Below are 20172 nucleotides of genomic sequence, written 5' to 3'. Positions count from 1 at the left end.
GCCACTCCTGCATTGTCTTGGCTGTGTACTTAGGGTCGTTGTCCTGTTGGAAGGTGAACCTTCTCCCCCGTCTGAGGTCTTGAGCGCTCTGGAGCAGGTTTTCATCAGGGATCTCTCTGTACTTTGCTCTGTTCATCTTTCCCTCGATCCTGACTAGTCTCCCAGTCCCTGCTGCTGAAAAACATGCCCACAGCACGACGATGCTATCACCACGCTTCACTGTAGGGATGGTGCCAGGTTTCCTCCAGACGTGACCCTTGGCATTCAGGCCAAAGAGTTCAATCTAACATCAGTCCAGAGAATCTTGTTTCTCATGGTCAGAGTCCTTTAGGTGCCTCTTGGAAAACTCCAAGCGGCCTGTCGTGCATTTTACTGAGGAGTGGCTTCGGTCTGGCCACTCTACCATAAAGGCCTGATTGGTGGAGTGCTGCAAAGATGGTTGTCCTTCTGGAAGGTTCTCCCATGTCCACAGAGGAACTCAGGAGCTCTGTCAGAGTGACCATCGGTTCTTGGTTCCCTCCCTGACCAAGGCCCTTCTCACCTGCGGCCAGCTGTAGGAACATTCTTGGTGATTCTAAACTTCTTCCATTTAAGAATGAAGGAGGCCACTGTGTTGTTGGGGACCTTCAATGTTTTTTTAATACTTTGTTTTATACCTTCCCCAAATCTGTGTCTGTGCTCTACAGACAATTCCTTTGACCTCATGGCTTGGTTTTTGCTCTGACATGCACTGTCAACTGTGGGATCTTATAGACCGGTGTGTGCAAATCGAAATCATGTCCCAATCAATTGAATTTACTACAGGTGGACTCCAATCAAGTTGTAGAAACATCTCAAGGACGATCAATGGAAACAGAATGCACCTGAGCTCAATTTTGAGACTCATAGCAAAGGGTTTGAATACTTATGTAAATAAGGTATTTGTTTTACAAAAAAATGTAAAAACCTGTTTTTGCTTTGGCATTATAGGACATTGTGTGTAGATTGATGAGGGGGGGAAATGATGTAATCAATTTGACAATAAGGCTGTAAAGTAACAAAATGTGGAAAAGTCAATGGGTCTGAATACTTTCCGAATGCACTGTATATATACATATAATAATTTCCCCCTGGAATTGGTATTTCTCTTGGTATTTCTTCACTAGGAAAACAAATTCGACAAACAACCACAAAGACAAAAATGTGCGCCAGAGGAATACAAAATGAGAAGCTACGCGTTGCAGTAAGTATTCTGGCCTTTATAAAAATGAGAAGCTACTCGTCATGAGTATTCCGCCGTTTATAAAATGAGAAGCTAGTCGTCGTAATGAGTATTCCGGACTTTATAAAATGAGAAGCTACTCCTCATAGTGAGTATTCCGGCCTTTATAAAATGAGAAGCTACTCCTCATAGTGAGTATTCCGGCCTTTATAAAATGAGAAGCTACTCCTCATAGTGAGTATTCCGGCCTTTATAAAATGAGAAGCTACTCCTCGTAGTGAGTATTCCGGCCTTTATAAAATGAAAAGCTACTCGTTGTAGTGAGTATTCCGGCCTTCATAAAATGAGAAGCTACTCGTTGTAGTGAGTATTCCGGCCTTCATAAAATGAGAAGCTACTCATTGCCAATGAGTATTCTGGCCTTTAGAAAAAGGAATCTGAGGCATATGGAAGTCAACTAAGTGATATACTGTAGGAATGTGATAATGTGCACAGGTTATACTAATTCCTTCCTCCCCCGATTTTCATTAACAGAAGACTAAACTGCATATCTTGACCATATGAAGGTATCTGAGGAGGGAGCTCCAGGCAATTTTTAATGAAGCATATCTCATCTCTCTCTTGTGAGAAAAAACAATAACAGCGTAACACTGGCAGAAAAGAAGATGGCTGTCTTAAGCATGACTTATTCAGTCTTACGTGAACAGTCCTGGACGGAGAGATGACTAATTCCATCACGAAAGGTGTGCACATCTTTTTTTGTGTGCTGTTTGATGTCTCTTTTATTCATTTTGTCATGTCCTCCAACCAGAGGTGATCCTTTTTGTATTACATATCATGTAAAACGCATGCAAATTATTACGCAATAGGATGCCCAGAATAGACTTTGTTGTTTTCCCTCATGTCTGTATGGCTATTTTGCGTCCAAAGGAATTATGTTTTTTTATGAAATTGTCCTGAACTGAAAAATACTGTTATATTCTTAAATAACTTTGTACAGCTGATTCAATGTCATTAAACTATGTTTGATTTAGTGAAAGGAAAGTCCACTCTTAACAGCCATTATAGTGAAAATGTGATGCAAGGGATTTGATGTCTGGCAGTATTTACTTGAAAATGATTATATGAAAATTGCTACTATATCTATCTAGTTATAAATAAAATTAGTGTTTATTTTTATTTTTCAGAGTAACTTAGGATGTCTTGTATATGTTGAGGTACGAGTGTTCAAACAATAGCAAATACTGTATGTAAAGAAAAAAATACATTTTATATTTCCCAACTTAATTCATTCATTTTTATTTTTCTGAAATTGTACAGCATGGCTATTATCCTATGCAATATGTATTCATATATAGATATATTGGGGGCAGTTTGTTTTTCTCAGTGAAGCTTTAATATTGTGGGATCACTTGGAAGCTGGTATAGCAAAATGCACTGCTGTAGCTGCATGACTCCTGTCCTATAAATACACCATGTATCCATGTGTATTGCAGTGCAAATGGACCTACATTAGGGTGGGAATGGAAGGAGCTACGGTATCTCTAGCCACGATAAAACATCAGACCAATAACATACGAGACTAATACATTTTTGAAAATAAAAGGCTCCAAAATACATTTATTTTTTTTGCCTGGAAAATCCTTTCTAGAAACCACAACATTTGTCCTGCTACAAATATCCTCATACAACACAATGGTCACTATGTTCCAGCACACATTTACACAATCAGCAGCATGAAGAACAACACTAGAGGTCGACCGATTATGATTCTTCAATGCCGATACCGATTATTGGAGGACCAAAAAGGGCCGATTCCAATTAAATCGGCTGATTTAAAAAATATATATGTTTGTAATAATGACAATTACAACTATACTGAATGAACACTTATTTTAACTTAATTTAATACATCAATAAAATCAATTTAGCCTCAAATAAATAATGAAACATGTTCAATTTGATTTAAATAGTGCAAAAACAAAGTGTTGGAGAAGAAAGTAAAAGTGCAATATGTGCCATGTAAGAAAGCTATATGAAAGCTGGTGGTTCCTTTTAAGATGAGTCTTCAATATTCCCAAGTAAGAAGTTTTAGGTTGTAGTTATTGTAGGAATTATAGGACTATTTCTCTCTATACCATTTGTATTTCATTAACCTTTGACTATTGGAAGTTCTTATAGGCACTTTAGTATTGCCAGTGTAACAGTATAGCTTCCGTCCCTCTCCTCGCCCCTACCTGGGCTCGAACCAGGAACACAACAACAGCCACCCTTGAAGCAGCGTTACCCATGCAGAGCAAGGGGAACAACCACTCAGTCTCAGAGCAAGTGACGTTTGAAACGCTATTAGCGCGCACCCCGCTAACTAGCTAGCCATTTCACATCAGTTACCAGCCTAATCTCGGGAGTTGATAGGCTTGAAGTCATAAACTGCGCTGTGCTTGCGAAGAGCTGCTGGCAAAACGCACAAAAGTGCTGTTTGAATGAATGCTTACGAGCCTGCTGCTGCCTACCATCGCTCAGTCAGACTGCTCTATCAAATCATAGACTTAGTTATAACATGATAACACACAGAAATACGAGCCGTAGGTCATTAATATGGCCGAATCCGGAAACTATCATCTCGAAAACAAAATGTTTATTCTTTCAGTGAAATACGGAACCGTTCTGTATTTTATCTAATGGGTGGCATCCATAAGTCTAAATAATCCTGTTACATTGCACAACCTTCAATGTTAAGTCATAATTACATAAAATTCTGGCAAATTAGGCGGCCCAAACTGTTGCATATACACTGACTCTGCGTGCAATGAACGCAAGAGAAGTGACACAATTTCACCTGGTTAATATTGCCTGCTAACCTGGATTTATTTTAGCTAAATATGCAGGTTTAAAAATATATACTTCTGTGTATTGATTTTAAGAAAGGCATTGATGTTTATGGTTAGGTACACATTGGAGCAACGATACGCATCGATTATATGCAACGCAGGACACACTAGATAAACTAGTAATATCATCAACCATGTGTAGTTAACTAGTGATTATGATTGATTGATTGTTTTTTATAAGATAAGATAAGATAAAAATCTGTTGTTCTGCCCCTGAACGAGGCAGTTAACCCACTGTTCCTAGGCCGTCATTGAAAATAAGAATGTGTTCTTAACTGACTTGCCTAGTTAAATAAATATTAAATAAAGCTGTACATTTCTTTTAAAAATAAAATAGGCCAAATCGGTGTCCAAAAATACCGATTTCTGATTGTTATGAAAACTTGAAATCAGCCCTAATTAATCGGCCATTCCGATTAATCGGTCGACCTCTAAACAACACATCCCCCAACTCTTCCACAACCCACCTCCCACCCACATGTGTACTGTGTGTAGTGAGTTGACCTGTCTCCCTCTGGCTGTTCGTGTTGATGTGCTTCAGCTCCTCAGTCCTGGAGCACTCTCTTCAGCTCCCCTTCCACCTCCTCCACCAAGGCAGGGAAGCTGGGGTCCAAGAGACACAGTCGGAGGAAGGGCTCCAGCTCCCCACAGAACAGAGCACTGTGGCACCAGGGGCAAGGACAGACCATGCTCGCCCAGGAAGTGCTGAGGAAAAATAAAGATAGACCAGGGATCTGATCATTTGTTTGTATAGACTTAAAGCCATGATATCGACTAACTATAATCTCCTAAGTCAATTAAGTGTTAATTATTCCATTGGCCTACTCTACACTTCAGTAGTGGCGGGGAATAACTACAACCCCATGAAGTGTATGTTACATTCAAGCTAAGTGGGTGAGAGCAGTAACTCCTGAATGTTAAATAACTGCTACTTATTCAGTTTGCGCGATTGTCAAACTCCATCAAGTGAATCATTACCCTCAGCATTCATCAGTCATCTATCTAATCACTGTGTTGTGTCAGTACCAACCTAGCTGGGTAAGACGTTTGATGGATAAAGAGCCCTGGACCACCTTAGGTTCAGTAGCCATAGCCTCCCCAGCACTCGCCTGATGACAAGGTTAAAAGAAATAATACTAATGCCACAGGACTTTATAGGGCAACACACCAAGGGAGGTTAGAGCTGCATCATAGCTGCATCCTTTATCGAATGATTTCCCTCAGTCATCATAGCTCTTTCATCCTCACTGAGAGCTTTTTCAAATGTGTGTGTTGCTTTAATTTCTCCCCCTTCTGTGTGGGGAGGTTAAGGATTGACATATCGCACATTGTCATTGATTCATACATAAAATCCATATTAACCTAGTTGGTTCCAGGGCTGTTCCGTATTAAACTAGCTATATTGTTTTCATGCTTGTAAATAGCCCCATCTAGTGGGTGATTCTTACTGTAACAACAGCAACTTTAGTACCTCATTAAACTATAGTTTGCCTCATACATTGTGAAGAATGACATTCTTAAAATAAGAACAGCAACACAGGTGAAAAAAAAAGATACAATGCACTCATTTCAGTTAGTTAATGTATTGCAGGAGCTGTTACATCAGATGTTCCAAAATACACTTTCATGATGCAATACGTAGCTACATGTTTTCTGTGTGAATGTGTTGTTGAGTACCTGTTGATCCTGTGCAGTGGTCTTGGTAGGGGGCTGATTGGATGTTGGGGTGCAGCTGAGTGGTGGTGGTGGCCCCCCCTGTGTGGTGACAGGCAGGTACTCCTTCACACTGAGTACTGCACATGAGCAGCCAAAGCACTGCTCGCAGCCAGCTAGCTGTGCCAAGACTGTTAAAATGCATCGTGTCAGGCCTCAGATCCCCTTAATTCAGGCCATTTAATGACCAATTACACTGTTGTCTCAGCACAGCCACCCCTGCCAAACATTAGCTCTGCCACGCTCATGTCAATGTAAAATCTGGCTATAGTAAATAAAGCTGCCACTATACAAATTACCTTGTGTAAAATTCCGGTGTTGCCTTGTAGTTAACATTAGCCTACGTTTCATTTAAAACTAGGTGAAAGAATAATAATAAAAGTTGTTATGTATACTGTTGTACACTGTACGACTGTAGCTTCTATTTAAAAATAGTGTTGTTCCTAAAAGCAAATAAAGGCTCCAAGAAAATCACTTTCGCAACCCACCTTAACAGTCAGACGGAAAAGTAGGGTATCTGATTTCTGCTGAACTTTGAGGAAGCTTGGAGCATCAAGCAAGGAAAACCCATCCTGAAAAATGCAAGTAACACAACATTCAGACAGACTAACAATGGTAAACAAACAACAGTCAAAAGTCACAGTAGTAAAACCAAAGTCATATTGGATAGGGCGCACAGCTAATCCTCATGTCTTCAATGAGACATACAAGTCCATTTAATAGTATCAGACGGAGCATGAAGCAATCACAGCTCTACTTTTGGTTAGCAGGAGCAATCTCAAATTATCTGAAATGACATAAGCGCGCCTGCAGGGGGCTCTATTGACTCAGAAACCCATCCAGACAGACCCTGTGACCAGCAGCATGCCATCAGTATGTATGTACTGTATTTGGAAAGATAACTTCCATATCCATCTCGAACAACCAGCTGTTGGAGGCTGAATGTTGTTGTACTAAATATCATCTTTGAGAGTCATAAGCTGTGCTCGAATTCTCATACTAACCACCATACTAACCACACTAACCATACTATTTGAGACGTGATTTGAGTACATGGTATGCTTATTGGTCATAGTATGGATATAGTTAACATTTTTCCACATTTAGTATGACAAAGTACACATGCAGTGGGCACTATTTCTGTGCTTTTAGGGCCCATAATGCAATTCTTCCAGAAATGGGCGTGGCTTCACAACATTTTCAGATTTGTAGAAAATGGCGGCCGAAGTCTGACAAAAGTGGATACAAATTATTCATTGGTTTAACTAATCATGAAACATTAAGAAAATGTTGAGTAATATGTAATAAATTATTGCCTTTTCAAATAGGTTTGTTGTGACAATTTGTTAGCTATGTTATCCTTATGAACAGCATAGCATTACAGCAGTAGGTATGTTAGCTAGCTACCTAACGTTAGCTGGCTACTAATAATACATTGAACTTGCCAGGCAGTATTATTAACAATCTGCTATCTAACTAACTACCCAACGTTTATTGACTTGATTATTCACATAATTCTTAGCTAAGTGCTATGGACATTGTTCATTCTGAATATCTACTCTGATTTCAGAGCAGTCTCCGCAGAATAACTGATGACTTTATATTCAACACCCGTTGAATATGGCCGGTGTCAGTAAACGTCGGCAAAAAAAGCGTAAATAAATTGTTGTCAGCAGGACAGTTACAGCATAACCAGCTCTACTAGGGCAAGCAAAATTGTGTTCTCTCAGTCTCATTTGTGTCTGGAAGTAGCTAGCCAACGTTAGCTTGGGTGCTTGACTGCCGTTGAATGCTCGGATCAACCCTACTTCTCAGCCAGAGCGTCAGTGTGCGCTCTGAACGCTCAGAATTTATGAACGGACAATCTGACAACGCTCTGGATTTACGAACGCCCAGAGCGCACTCTGGCACTCCAGATTGAATTTATGAACAGAATCAAAATCGTGAAATGTTTAGCTAGTTATTTGTTATGCCAGTGGTTCCCAAACTTTTTATAGTCCCGTACCCCTTCAAACATTCAACATCCAGCTGTGTTCCCCCTCTAGCACCAGGGTCAGCACACTCTCAAATGTTGTTTTTTGCCATCATTGTAAGCCTGCCACACACACGCTATACGATACATTAATTAAATAGAAGAATGAGTGTGAGTTTTTGTCACAACCTGGGTCGTGGGAAGCGACAAAGAGCTCTTATAGGACCAGGGCACAAATAATATAATAATAATACATAATCTTGCTCTTTATTTAACCATCTTACATATAAAACCTTATTTGTTCATCAAAAATTGTGAATAACTCAACACAGGTTAATGAGAAAAGTGTGCTTGAAGGATGCACATAACTTGGGTTGTATTGGAGAGAGTCTCCTTAAATAATTTTCCACACACAGCCTGTGCCTGTATTTAGTTTTCATGCTAGTGAGGGCCGAGAATCCACTCTCACATAGGTGCGCGGTTGCATCAGTGTCATCAGGACATCAGTGTCTTAACAGCGCAGTTGTGAAGTCAGAAGCTTACACCTTAGCCAAATACATTTAAACTCAGTTTTTCACAATTCCTGACATTTAATCCTAGTAAGAATTCCCCATCTTAGGTCAGTTAGGATCACCACTTTACTTTAAGAATGTGAAATGTCAGAATAATAGTAGAGAGAATTATTTATTTCAGCTTTTATTTATTTCATCATATTCCCAGTGGGTCAGAAGTTTACATACATACACTCAATTAGTATTTGGTAGCATTGTCTTTACATTGTTTAACTTGGGTCAAACGTTTCAGGTTTCCACAAGCTTCCCACAATAAGTTTGGAGAATCTTGGCCCATTCCTCCTGACAGAGCTGGTGTAATTGAGTCAGCTTTGTAGGCCTTCCTTGCTTGCATACACTTTTTTCAGTTCTGCCCACACATGTTATATGGGATTGAGGTCAGGCCTTTGTGATGGCCACTCCAATACCTTGACTTTGTTGTCCTTAAGCCATTTTGCCACAACTCTGGAAGAATGCTCGGGATCATTGTCCATTTGGAAGACCGATTTGCGACCAAGCTTTAACTTCCTGACTGATGTCTTGAGATGTTGCTTCAATTTATCCACATAATTTTCCTCCCTCATGATGCCATCTGTTTTGTGAAGTGCACCAGGCCCTCCTGCAGCAAAGCACCCCCACAACATGATGCTGCCACCCCCGTGCTTCACGGTTGGGAGGGTGTCTTTGGCTTGCAAGCCTCCCCCTTTTTCCTCCAAACACAACGATCGTCATTATGGCCAAACAGTTCTATTTTTATTTCATCAGACCAAAGTAAGATCTTTGTCCCCTTGTGCAGTTGCAAACCGTAGTCTGGCTTTTTTATGGCAGTTTTGGAGCAGTGGCTTCTTCCTTGATGAGCGACCTTTCAGGTTATGTCGATGTAGGACTCGCTTTAATGTGGAAATAGATCATTTTGTACCTGTTCCCTTCAGCATCTTAACAAGGTCGTTTGCTGTTGTTCTGGGATTGGTTTGCACTTTTCACACCAAAGTACGTTCATCTCTAGGAGACAGAACACGTCTCCTTTCTGAGTGGAATGACGGCTGAGTGGTCCCATGGTGCCTATACTTGCGTACTATTTCTGTTTGTACAGATGAACGTAGTACCTTCAGGCGTTTGGAAATTGCTCCCAAGGATGAACCAGACTTGTGGAGGATTACAATGTTTTTTCTGAGGTCTTGGTTGATTTCTTTTGATTTTCCCATGAGGTCAAGCAAAGAGGCACTGAGTTTGAAGGTAGGTCTTGAAATACATCCATAGGTACACCTCCAATTGACTATCAGAAGCTTCTAAAGCCATGACATCTTTTTCTGGAATTTTCCAAGCTGTTTAAAGGCAGTCAACTGAGTGTATGTAAACTTCTGACCCACTGGAATTGTGATACAGTGTATGTAAACTTCTGACTTCAACTGTATGCATGTATATATGTATATATACATATAAAGTGTAATGTTTTATGTAACAGAGCTGGATAGACTATCCATCCCTCCATTGTGCTGAAGTCCAATTGAAATGGAGAAACATAACTTGCAGTATCTACAGTGGCAAAAAAAGTATGTGAACCCTTTGGAATTACCTGGATTTCTGCATAAATTGGTCATGAAATTTGATCTAATCTTCATCTAAGTCACAACAATAGACAAACATAGTGTGCTTAAACTAATAACACATAAATGATTGTATTTGTATTGTCTCTATTGAATACATCATTTAAACATTCACAGTGTAGGTTGGGGAAAGTATGTGAAACCCTAGGCTAATGACTTCTCCAAAAGCTAATTGGAGTCAGGAGTCAGCTAACCTGGAGTCAAATCAATGAGACGAGATTGGAGATGTTGGTTAGAGCTGCCTTGCCCTATAAAAAATACTCACAAAATTTGAGCTATTCACAAGAAGCATTGCCTGATGTGAGCCATGCCTCGAACAAAGGAGATCTCAGAAGACCTAAGATTATGAGTTGTTGACTTGCATAAAGCTGGAAAGGGTTACAAAAGTATCTCTAAAAGCCTTAATGTTCATCAGTCCACAGTAAGACAAATTGTCTATAAATGGAGAAAGTTCAGCACTGTTGCTACTCTCCATAGGAGTGGCCATCCTGCAAAGATGACTGCAAGAGCACAACGCAGAATGCTCAATGAGGTTAAGAAGAATCCTAGAGTGTCAGCTAAAGAAATCTCTGGAACATGCTAACATCTCTGTTGACGAGTCTACGATACATAAAACACTAAACAAGAATGGTGTTCATGGCAGGGCACCACGGAAGAAGCCACTGCTGTCCAAAAAAAAAAAAACATTTCTGCAAGTCTGAAATTTGCAAAGGTGCACCTGGATGTTCCACAGCGCTACTGGCAAAATATTCTGTGGACAGATGAAACTACAGTTTAGTTGTTTGGCAGGAACACACAACACTATGTGTAGAGAAAAAAAGCACAGAACAGCACAGCACACAAACATCAAAACCTCATCCCAACTGTAAAGTATGGTGGTGGGAGCATCATGGTTTGGGGCTGCTTTGCTGCCTCAGGGCCTGGACAGCTTGCTATCATCGCCGGAAAAAACAATTCCCAAGTTTATCAAGACATTTTGCAGGAGAATGTTAGGCTATCTGTCCGCCAATTGAAGTTCAACAGAAGTTGGGTGATGCAACAGGACAATGACCCAAAACACAGAAGTAAATTAACAACAGAATGGCTTCAACAGAAGAAAATATGCCTTCTGGAGTGGCCCAGTCAGAATCCTGACCTCAATCCGATTTGAGATGCTGAGGCATGTCCTCAAGAGAGCAGTTCACACCAGACATCCCAAGAATATTGCTGAACTGAAACAGTTTTGTAAAGAAGAATGATCCAAAATTCCTCCTGACCATTGTGCAGGTCTGATCCGCAACTACAGAAAACATTTGGTTGATGTTATGGCTGCCAAAGGAGGGTCAACCAGTTATTAAATCCAAGGGTTCACATTCGTTTTCCACCCTGCACTGTGAATGTTTGCACGGTGTGTTCAATAAAGACATGAAAACGTATAATTGGTTGTGTGTTATTAGTTTAAGCAGACTATGCGTGTTTATTGTTGTGACCTAGATGAAGATCAGATCAAATTTTATGACCAATTTATGCAGAAATCCAGGTATTTCCAAAGGGTTCATATGTATTTTTTTTGCCACTGTAGATACTGCAAGTTATGTTTCTCCATTTCAAATAGATTTCAACACAATGGAGGGATGAATAGTCTACTCAGCTCTGTTACATAAAACATTACACTTCAGTTCCGTACTTCCAGATTCAAAACAGATTTCAATTTTCCTACTCCGCTGAGATGTTCTGAAGGGATTAGATCAAATTTGTATTTTTAGTTGAAAATTATCATATCAGGGAGTAATCACATTACATAATTTCAACAAGACTTGTCTTCGAGTCATTCTGTGAGGCATAGCCAGTCGTTTTCCAAGAGAAAGCCCCCATTGCACTATATCTTAGAATCAGGAGTAATCTGGATGATGATTACACACAATAACCTCTCTCTCCTCCAGCATGGTGCATCCTAATATGGCATCCTCATTCATTTGGGACTCCCCTGGAATCAGCCACCGTGTACTACTGTAAACTCTCTTCATTGAAAGATACTCAAGAGCATTAAGATTAAGGGCGCCGATCTATCAATGACCGCTATCCACTTTGGTCAGAGAGCACTTTGTGTCCTGACATGAATTAGCATGTAGCCTTGCCTGGCACCCTGGCTCAGCAAGATAGCTGTAGCCACATTCCATCCAGCACACTCGATGTGGCATAGTGCAGCTATGGCCATTGTGTTTCTACAGCCACTCTACAAGGTATTGAAAGCATTCCACAGGGATGCTGGCCTATGTTGATGCCAATGCTTCCCACAGTTGTGTCCAATTTGCTGGTTATCCTTTGGGTGGTGGACTAATCTTGATACACATGGGAAACTATTGAGTGTGAAAAACGCTGCAGCATTGCAGTTCTTGACACACTCAAACTGGTGCACCTGGCACTTACCACCATACCCTGTTCAAAGATACTGCAATCTTTTGTCGTGCCCATTCACCCTCAGAATGGCCCACATACATAATCAATGTCTCAAGGCTTAAAAATCCTTCTTTAACCTGTCTCTTCCCCTTTATCTACACTGATTGAAGTGGATTTAACAAGTGGCATCAGTACGTGTTTATAGCTTTCAACTGGATTCACATGGTCCATATGTCATGGAATGAGCAGGTGTTCCTAATGTTTTGTACAGTCAGTGTAATTTAGGCCAACAATGAGTGCAGGTTGGACAACAGCTATTATATGTCTATTGAGTGTACATTTGGCAGTAACTTGGTATATAATAATCAATTATTGAATATATTGGGGGATATTTTATTTTAATTTTATCATATTTGGATACATTGTTACTTGGCCTAGAGATGTGCATGCATGAAATGTGCCAGTCCAGATAAAATACAGTAAAAACTAGATCCAGATCCATCCAAGAATGATTTGACTTTAGGACATCAAAGGGCATATAAAGTCTAGTAGCTAGACCTCAACTCACTTATCAGAAGATCGTGACCTTGGGACACCAACATATGACCGGATTCCACAATGGTGAGCCCCAATTCACCCGCGCTTTCACTGGGCTCAAACATCTAGAGAAGTTTCAAGACACATTTTTCAACATCACATCTGAGGCAAAATCCATAATGTAAAGTGTAGACCTATAACTCTTTGATTTGCTAATGTAGTAAACTCACCTATATTTGTAAACTATGTTTGGTTAGCCTAGCTAGCAAGTGGAATTAAGTACCTAACTTTGGCTAGCGTTATCTCATATAAAGACAGACGTTGTTGGACAAAACTCACGACTAGACTTCATGTCACCTTCCATGGATTACCGTCGTCTTCTTTGGTCCCAGGCAAAAAACGTCCAAAAAAGTTTCAGCCTCCATATAGATGTATATAACGTTAATAAAATATTTAAGAATATAAGATATATATTTATAAGAAGAGCTAACGCTAGCTAGTTAGCCACGTTTGTTTTGCTTGATGAGCGCGGGAATATCAGAAATTCGCGAAGTCATGAGTCACGTATATTGTGTTTCTGTGTGCGCGCATGCGCTGGGTTCTGGCTGGAGATGCAAGAAGTGCGTTTTTTTGTGTCTGCCCAGCACATTAGTTGCACCTACTCAACTCTAACCTAATCCCCAAACTCAATTGCTCCATTTTTTGATTTACTGAGTGATGTGTTGGTGGTGCTAGATTAGAATAGTGACCACATTTAAGTGCGCAAGGTATTCATAGCTCACATACAGCGTAAAGTCTTGAATAAAGTGTTTACATGCACCTTTGATATCACGCTCACGAGTATCCCTATATTTATGAATAAACAGAATATTCCTCATTTAAATTTATATGGAATAGTAACTGAAATATGGACACTGTCTGTAGGCAAATAACCTCTCGCAAATATAATATTAACTCTGCAGAATTATGCATTTCTTGCAGTAAAATGATACAACAAATGTTAATTTTGTCTCAGGAACAGAAGTGGAGAAATATTATGTATTTCTTTCAATCTTTCTTGAGAAAATGTGAATGAGCATGTCATATAATGTGTAATGTGTTATGCAAGCAGTATTTCACCAGTGGTGGTTGCTGATGTTTAAGATGAGGGAGGATGATACTTTTTTTAATGAGCATGGCCTTATTTCTATTACAGCATATTGGATGACTAAAATTCATATTCCATTCATCCAGCGCAATGTAACATCGATAGGTTTAGGCTACTACATGATCCTCAAATTTTCCCAATACCCATCATGAGGTTGCTAAAACCTAACCTATAAATAAAAGTTTGCAACGTAGGTGCACAGGTCGAGAGAAAAATGTGAGTAATCGAGGTGACAGTGACCGCCTTGCACACTCTTGCCTGCATCTAGCTGATATAGGCTGTAATCATTAGTCCACCAGTTGGAAACGAGAGTTTCTATTGGACAAATTCAGGTATGTTTATCCCTGCTTCGTTCTGTTTGCTTTTGTTTAAGAAAGTTGTTCAATAGAATCGGGAGAATGAATACCCCCTTGATCAAGTGCAAACACAGTTCACTTTCATAGCAGCCACATACAAACAACATGAACATTTTGATCGTTGTATCTACATGCTCTCCTCCTCCCACCTTTTTTCGCTTGTGGATTTCAGTGCACAACACATCAGCTGTCTGTGACCAGGTGAAAAAATATTTCCAAATCTTCCTATCATAACTGCTGACCGCTATACACATCCTACATTTTTGTCACCATATTATCTAACAACGTTAATAATGGCATAGTCAATATAGCTACTAGAACTAACACATTAATAAATCCGCTACAATCATGGAGTACAGTGAACAGTCAGCAAGCAGTTACACCCAGTAGAAATCATTTAATAAAACCAAAAGCTTATCTTTGCTTGGAAGAGTTCCAGTGTTGGATAGCCATAGCCAGCTAGCTAACATAGCATCACTCTGTTTGGTGCCTGGTGTTTTAGTAGGCTAAACTAGCTAGCTAAATGACAGTGATTTTTTTAAAATTATAGTTCTCTCTCTCGCTCTCTCTTGATTTTCCTTCATTGTTAAAGAAATTGATTTGTTCAAAACTGTTCAACTATTGTCTTTCTCTCTTTGAGTCAACTACTCACCACACACTGCAGTGCTAGCTAACTTATGCTTTTAGTACTAGATTAATTCTCTGATCCTTTGATTGGGTGGACAACACTGCAGTTCATGCTGCAACAACTCTGATAAGTTGGAGGACGTCCTCCAGAAGTTGTCATAATTGCTGTGTAAGTCTATGGAAGGGGTGAGAACCATGAGCCTCCTTGGCTTTGTATTGAAGTCAATGTACCTAGAGGAGGATGGAAACGGGTGGTGCTAATCTACAGAATGCTGTTGAGGCTACTGTAGACCTTCATTGCAAAACAGTTTGTTTTAATCAATTATTTGGTGATGTGAATATATTTTGTATAGGCCTAGTTTTATCTAAGAAGGGTGAACTTTTTAAATGTTTCACTATTTTTATTTTTATGAAATTCACTGAGGATGGTCCTCCCGTTCCTCTGAGGAGCCTCCACTGATTTTCAACCACGTAAAATATGCACCAAAGATGAACTGAAGTCTTATCAGAAACTTGTTTCATTGTTTTCTCAGCTTTTCATTTCTTTAAAACCGGTCAACTGATGACATTTGGACATTTTGCACAGGACCTGTTATGCAGGTGAATGAGGACCCAAAAGCGACTTGGCGAAAACAGAGTTTTTAATCCAGTAAGAAACTTTACAAAACAAAAGCATAATACTACTCGTAAAGACGAGAACAGACAGGAGACTTGATCGAGAACTGCAGGTTGCCTCGGGAAGGCACTTGAACCTAGCAGACTCAGACACCTGCTCACCACGCAGCATCTGAGGGAAACACGACACGACAGGGCAAAACATAGACACAGCACGGTGAATATAGATGAGGATCCGACAGGGCAGGTACGGCAAACAAGGAGAGAAATAGGGACTCTAATCAGGGAAAAGGATCGGGAACAGGTGTGGGAAGACTAAATGATGATTAGGGGAATAGGAACAGCTGGGAGCAGGAACGGAACGATAGACAGAAGAGAGAGCGAGAGAGTGAGAGAGGGAGGGGGAGAGAGAGGGATAGAAAGAGGGAAAGAACCTAATAAGACCAGCAGAGGGAAACGAATAAAAGGGGAAGCACAGGGACAAGACATGATAATTAATGACAAAACATGACAGTACCCCCCACTCACCGAGCGCCTCCTGGCGCACTCGAGGAGGAATCCTCGGCAACGGAGGAAATCATCAATGAGTGAACGGTCCAGCACGTTTCGAGACGGAACCCAACTCCTCTCCTCAGGACCGTAACCCTCCCAATCCACTAAGTATTGGTGACCCCGTCCCCGAGAACGCATGTCCATGATCTTATGTACCTTGTAAATAGGTGCGCTCTCGACAAGGACGGGAGGGGGAGGGAAGACAACGGGGTGCGAAGAAAGGGCTTGACACAGGAGACATGGAAGACAGGATGGACGCGACGAAGATGTCGCGGAAGAAAAATACACAGCGACAGGATTGACGACCTGGGAGACACGGAACGGACCAATGAACCGCGGAGTCAACTTACGAGAAGCTGTCGTAAGAGGAAGGTTGCGAGTGGAAAGCCACACTCTCTGGCCGCAACAATACCTTGGACTCTTAATCCTGCGTTTATTGGCGGCTCTCACAGTCTGTGCCCTGTAGCGGCAAAGTGCAGACCTCACCCTCCTCCAGGTGCGCTCACAACGTTGGACAAACGCTTGAGCGGAGGGAACGCTGGACTCGGCAAGCTGGGATGAGAACAGAGGAGGCTGGTAACCCAGACTACTCTGAAACGGAGATAACCCGGTAGAAGACGAAGGAAGCGAAAATGAGCGTATTCTGCCCAGGGGAGCTGTTCTGCCCAAGACGCAGGGTTTCTGAAAGAAAGGCTGCGTTTGCTTATTTGCACCAATCGTCTGATTGGCCCTCTCTGCTTGACCGTTAGACTGGGGATGAAACCCGGAAGAGAGACTGACGGACGGCACCAATCAAACGACAGAACTCCCTCCAAAACTGTGACGTGAATTGCGGGCCTCTGTCTGAAACTAATGAATTCTGAACACATTCTCGATAATGATTTGTGCCGTCTCCTTAGCGGAAGGAAGTTTAGCGAGGGGAATGAAATGTGCCGCCTTAGAGAACCTATCGACAACCGTAAGAATCACAGTCTTCCCCGCAGACAAAGGCAGACCGGTAATGAAGTCTAGGGCGATGTGAGACCATGGTCGAGAAGGAATGGGGAGCGGTCTGAGACGACCGGCAGGAGGAGAGTTACCCGACTTAGTCAAATGCAGCCACGAAACGGCGCGTGTCACGCTCCTGAGTCGGCCACCAAAAGCGCTGGCGAATAGACGCAAGAGTGCCTCGAACACCGGGATGACCAGCTAACTTGGCAGAGTGAGCCCACTGAAGAACAGCCAGACGAGTGGAAACAGGAACGAAAAAGGAGGTTACTAGGACAATGTCTTATTCGCAGTGTGCGTGAGTGCTTGCTTAACCTGTCTTTCAATTCCCCAGACTGTCAACCCGAAACACGCCCATAAGGAAGAATCCCCTCGGGATCAGTAGAAGCCACAGAAGAACTAAACAGACGGGATAAGGCATCAGGCTTGGTGTTCTTGCTGGACGGTAAGAAATCACAAACTCGAGCGAAAAACAACGCCCAACGAGCTTGACGGGCATTAAGTCGCCTTGGCAGAACGGATGTACTCAAGGTTCTTATGGTCTGTCCAAACGACAAAAGGAACGGTCGCCCCCTCCAACCACTGTCGCCATTCGCCTAGGCTATTAATGGCGAGCAGTTCACGGTTACCCACATCATAGTTGCGCTCAGATGGCGACAGGCGATGAGAAAATAAGCGCAAGGATGAACCTTATCGTCAGACTGGAAGCGCTGGGATAGAATGGCTCCCACGCCTACCTCTGAAGCGTCAACCTCGACAATGAATTGTCTAGTGACGTCAGGAGTAACGAGGATAGGAGCGGACGTAAAACGTTCTTTTAGAAGATCAAAAGCTCCCTGGGCGGAACCGGACCACTTAAAACACGTCTTGACAGAAGTAAGAGCTGTGAGAGGGGCAGCAACTTGACCGAAATTACGAATGAAACGCTCGATAGAAATTAGCGAAACCTAAAAGCGCTGCAACTCGACACGTGACCTTGGAACGGGCCAATCACTGACAGCTTGGACCTTAGCGGAATCCATCTGAATGCCTTCAGCGGAAATAACGGAACCGAAAAAGTAACGGAGGAGACATGAAAAGAGCACTTCTCAGCCTTTACGTAGAGACAATTCTCTAAAAGGCGCTGTAGAACACGTCGAACGTGCTGAACATGAATCTCGAGTGACGGTGAAAAAATCAGGATATCGTCAAGATAGACAAAAACAAAGATGTTCAGCATGTCTCTCAGAACATCATTAACTAATGCCTGAAAAACAGCTGGCGCATTGGCGAGACCAAACGGCAGAACCCGGTACTCAAAATGCCCTAACGGAGTGTTAAACGCTTTTCCACTCAAACCTCTCTGATGCGCACGAGATGGTAAGCGTTACGAAGGTCCAACTTAGTAAAGCACCTGGCTCCCTGCAGAATCTCGAAGGCTGATGACATAAGGGGAAGCGGATAACGATTCTTAACCGTTATGTCATTCAGCCCTCGATAATCCACGCAGGGGCGCAGAGTACCGTCCTTCTTCTTAACAAAAATTAACCCCGCCCCGGCCGGAGAGGAAGAAGGCACTATGGTACCGCTCAAGAGACACAGATAAATAATCCTCGAGAGCCTTACGTTTTGGGAGCCGACAGAGAGTATAGTCTACCCCGAGGAGGAGTGGTCCCCGGAAGGAGATCAATACTAAATCATACGACCGGTGAGGAGGAAGGGAGTTGGCTCCGACTGAAGACCGTGCGCAGATCATGATATTCCTCCGGCACTCCTGTCAAATCGCCAGGTTCCTCCTGAGAAGTGGGGACAGAAGAAATGGGAGGGATGGCAGACATTAAGCACTTCACATGACAAGATACGTTCCAGGATAGGATAGAATTACAAGACCAATGTCAAAGAAACAAAGAAATTAATAGAAGGATTATGACATACTAGCCAGGGATGACCCAAAACAACAGGTGTGAAAGGTGAACGAAAAATCAAAAAGAAATAGTCTCACTGTGGTTACCAGATACTGTGAGAGTTAAAGGTAGTGTCTCAAATCTGATACTGGGAAGATGACTACCATCTAAGGCAAACATGGGCGTAGGCTTGTCTAACTGTCTGAAAGGAATGTTATGTTTCCGAACCCATGCTTCGTCCATGAAACAACCCTCAGCCCCAGAGTCAATCAAGGCACTGCATGTAGCACCCGAACCGGTCCAGCGTAGATGGACCGACATAGTAGTACAGGATCTAGATGAAGAGACCTGAGTAGTAGCGCTCACCAGTAGCCCTCCGCTTACTGATGGGCTCTGGCCTCTTACTGGACATGAATTAACAAAATGTCCATCAAATCCGCAATAGAGGCACAGGCGGTTGGTGATCCTCCGTTCCCTCTCCTTAGTCGAGATGCGAATCCCTCCCAGCTGCATGGGCTCAGTCTCAGAGCCAGAGGAGGGAGATGGTTGCGATGCGGAGCAGGGAAACACCGTTGATGCGAACTCTCTTCCACGAGCCTGGTGACGAAGATCTACCCGTCGTTCTATGCGGATGGCGAGCGGCCAGGTTCTCCACGGCATGGCGAGCAGCAGACAATTCCTGCTCGTGTCTGCCGAGCATGGCTCCTTGGATCTCGACGGCAGTGTTACGAGCCTCTGTAGTCGCTGGGTCCATTCCTTGGTCGGATCCTTCTGTTATGCAGGTGAATGAGGACCCAAAAGCGACTTGGCGAAAACAGAGTTTTTAATCCAGTAAGAAACTTTACAAAACAAAAGCATAATACTACTCGTAAAGACGAGAACAGACAGGAGACTTGATCGAGAACTGCAGGTTGCCTCGGGAAGGCACTTGAACCTAGCAGACTCAGACACCTGCTCACCACGCAGCATCTGAGGGAAACACGACACGACAGGGCAAAACATAGATTCATCACAGCACGGTGAATATAGATGAGGATCCGACAGGGCAGGTACGGCAAACAAGGAGAGAAATAGGGACTCTAATCAGGGAAAAGGATCGGGAACAGGTGTGGGAAGACTAAATGATGATTAGGGGAATAGGAACAGCTGGGAGC

General features: G+C 42.2%; 1 protein-coding gene and 1 long non-coding RNA gene across 3 annotated transcripts in view; one reads left to right on the top strand and one right to left on the bottom strand.

Annotated features, from left to right (window-relative positions):
- LOC124033800 (neuroplastin-like) overlaps nucleotides 1–2820 on the top strand; it is a 44849-nt gene extending 42029 nt beyond the window's left edge. For both annotated transcript variants that reach the window (XM_046346129.1, XM_046346127.1), the window contains exons 8-9: nucleotides 1146–1222; nucleotides 1736–2820. In XM_046346129.1, coding sequence (XP_046202085.1) covers nucleotides 1146–1206 — 61 coding nt within the window. In that variant the 3' untranslated portion in view covers nucleotides 1207–1222; nucleotides 1736–2820. The remainder of the gene's footprint in view (nucleotides 1–1145; nucleotides 1223–1735) is intronic.
- Nucleotides 2821–4409: 1589 nt separating this feature from the next.
- Nucleotides 4410–13405, bottom strand: LOC124033129. Its single transcript, XR_006838319.1, has 5 exons — nucleotides 13191–13405; nucleotides 12883–12976; nucleotides 6294–6377; nucleotides 5770–5936; nucleotides 4410–4797 (listed from the first exon to the last, which is right to left on the bottom strand). It is a non-coding gene; the product is annotated as an uncharacterized LOC124033129 (long non-coding RNA).
- Nucleotides 13406–20172: the final 6767 nt, after the last annotated feature.

Source organism: Oncorhynchus gorbuscha, linkage group LG04, assembly GCF_021184085.1.
Source record: "Oncorhynchus gorbuscha isolate QuinsamMale2020 ecotype Even-year linkage group LG04, OgorEven_v1.0, whole genome shotgun sequence".
NCBI lineage: Eukaryota > Metazoa > Chordata > Actinopteri > Salmoniformes > Salmonidae > Oncorhynchus > Oncorhynchus gorbuscha.
The sequence above is the reverse complement of the archived record's forward strand: the minus strand, read 5'-3'. Positions and strand labels throughout refer to the sequence as shown.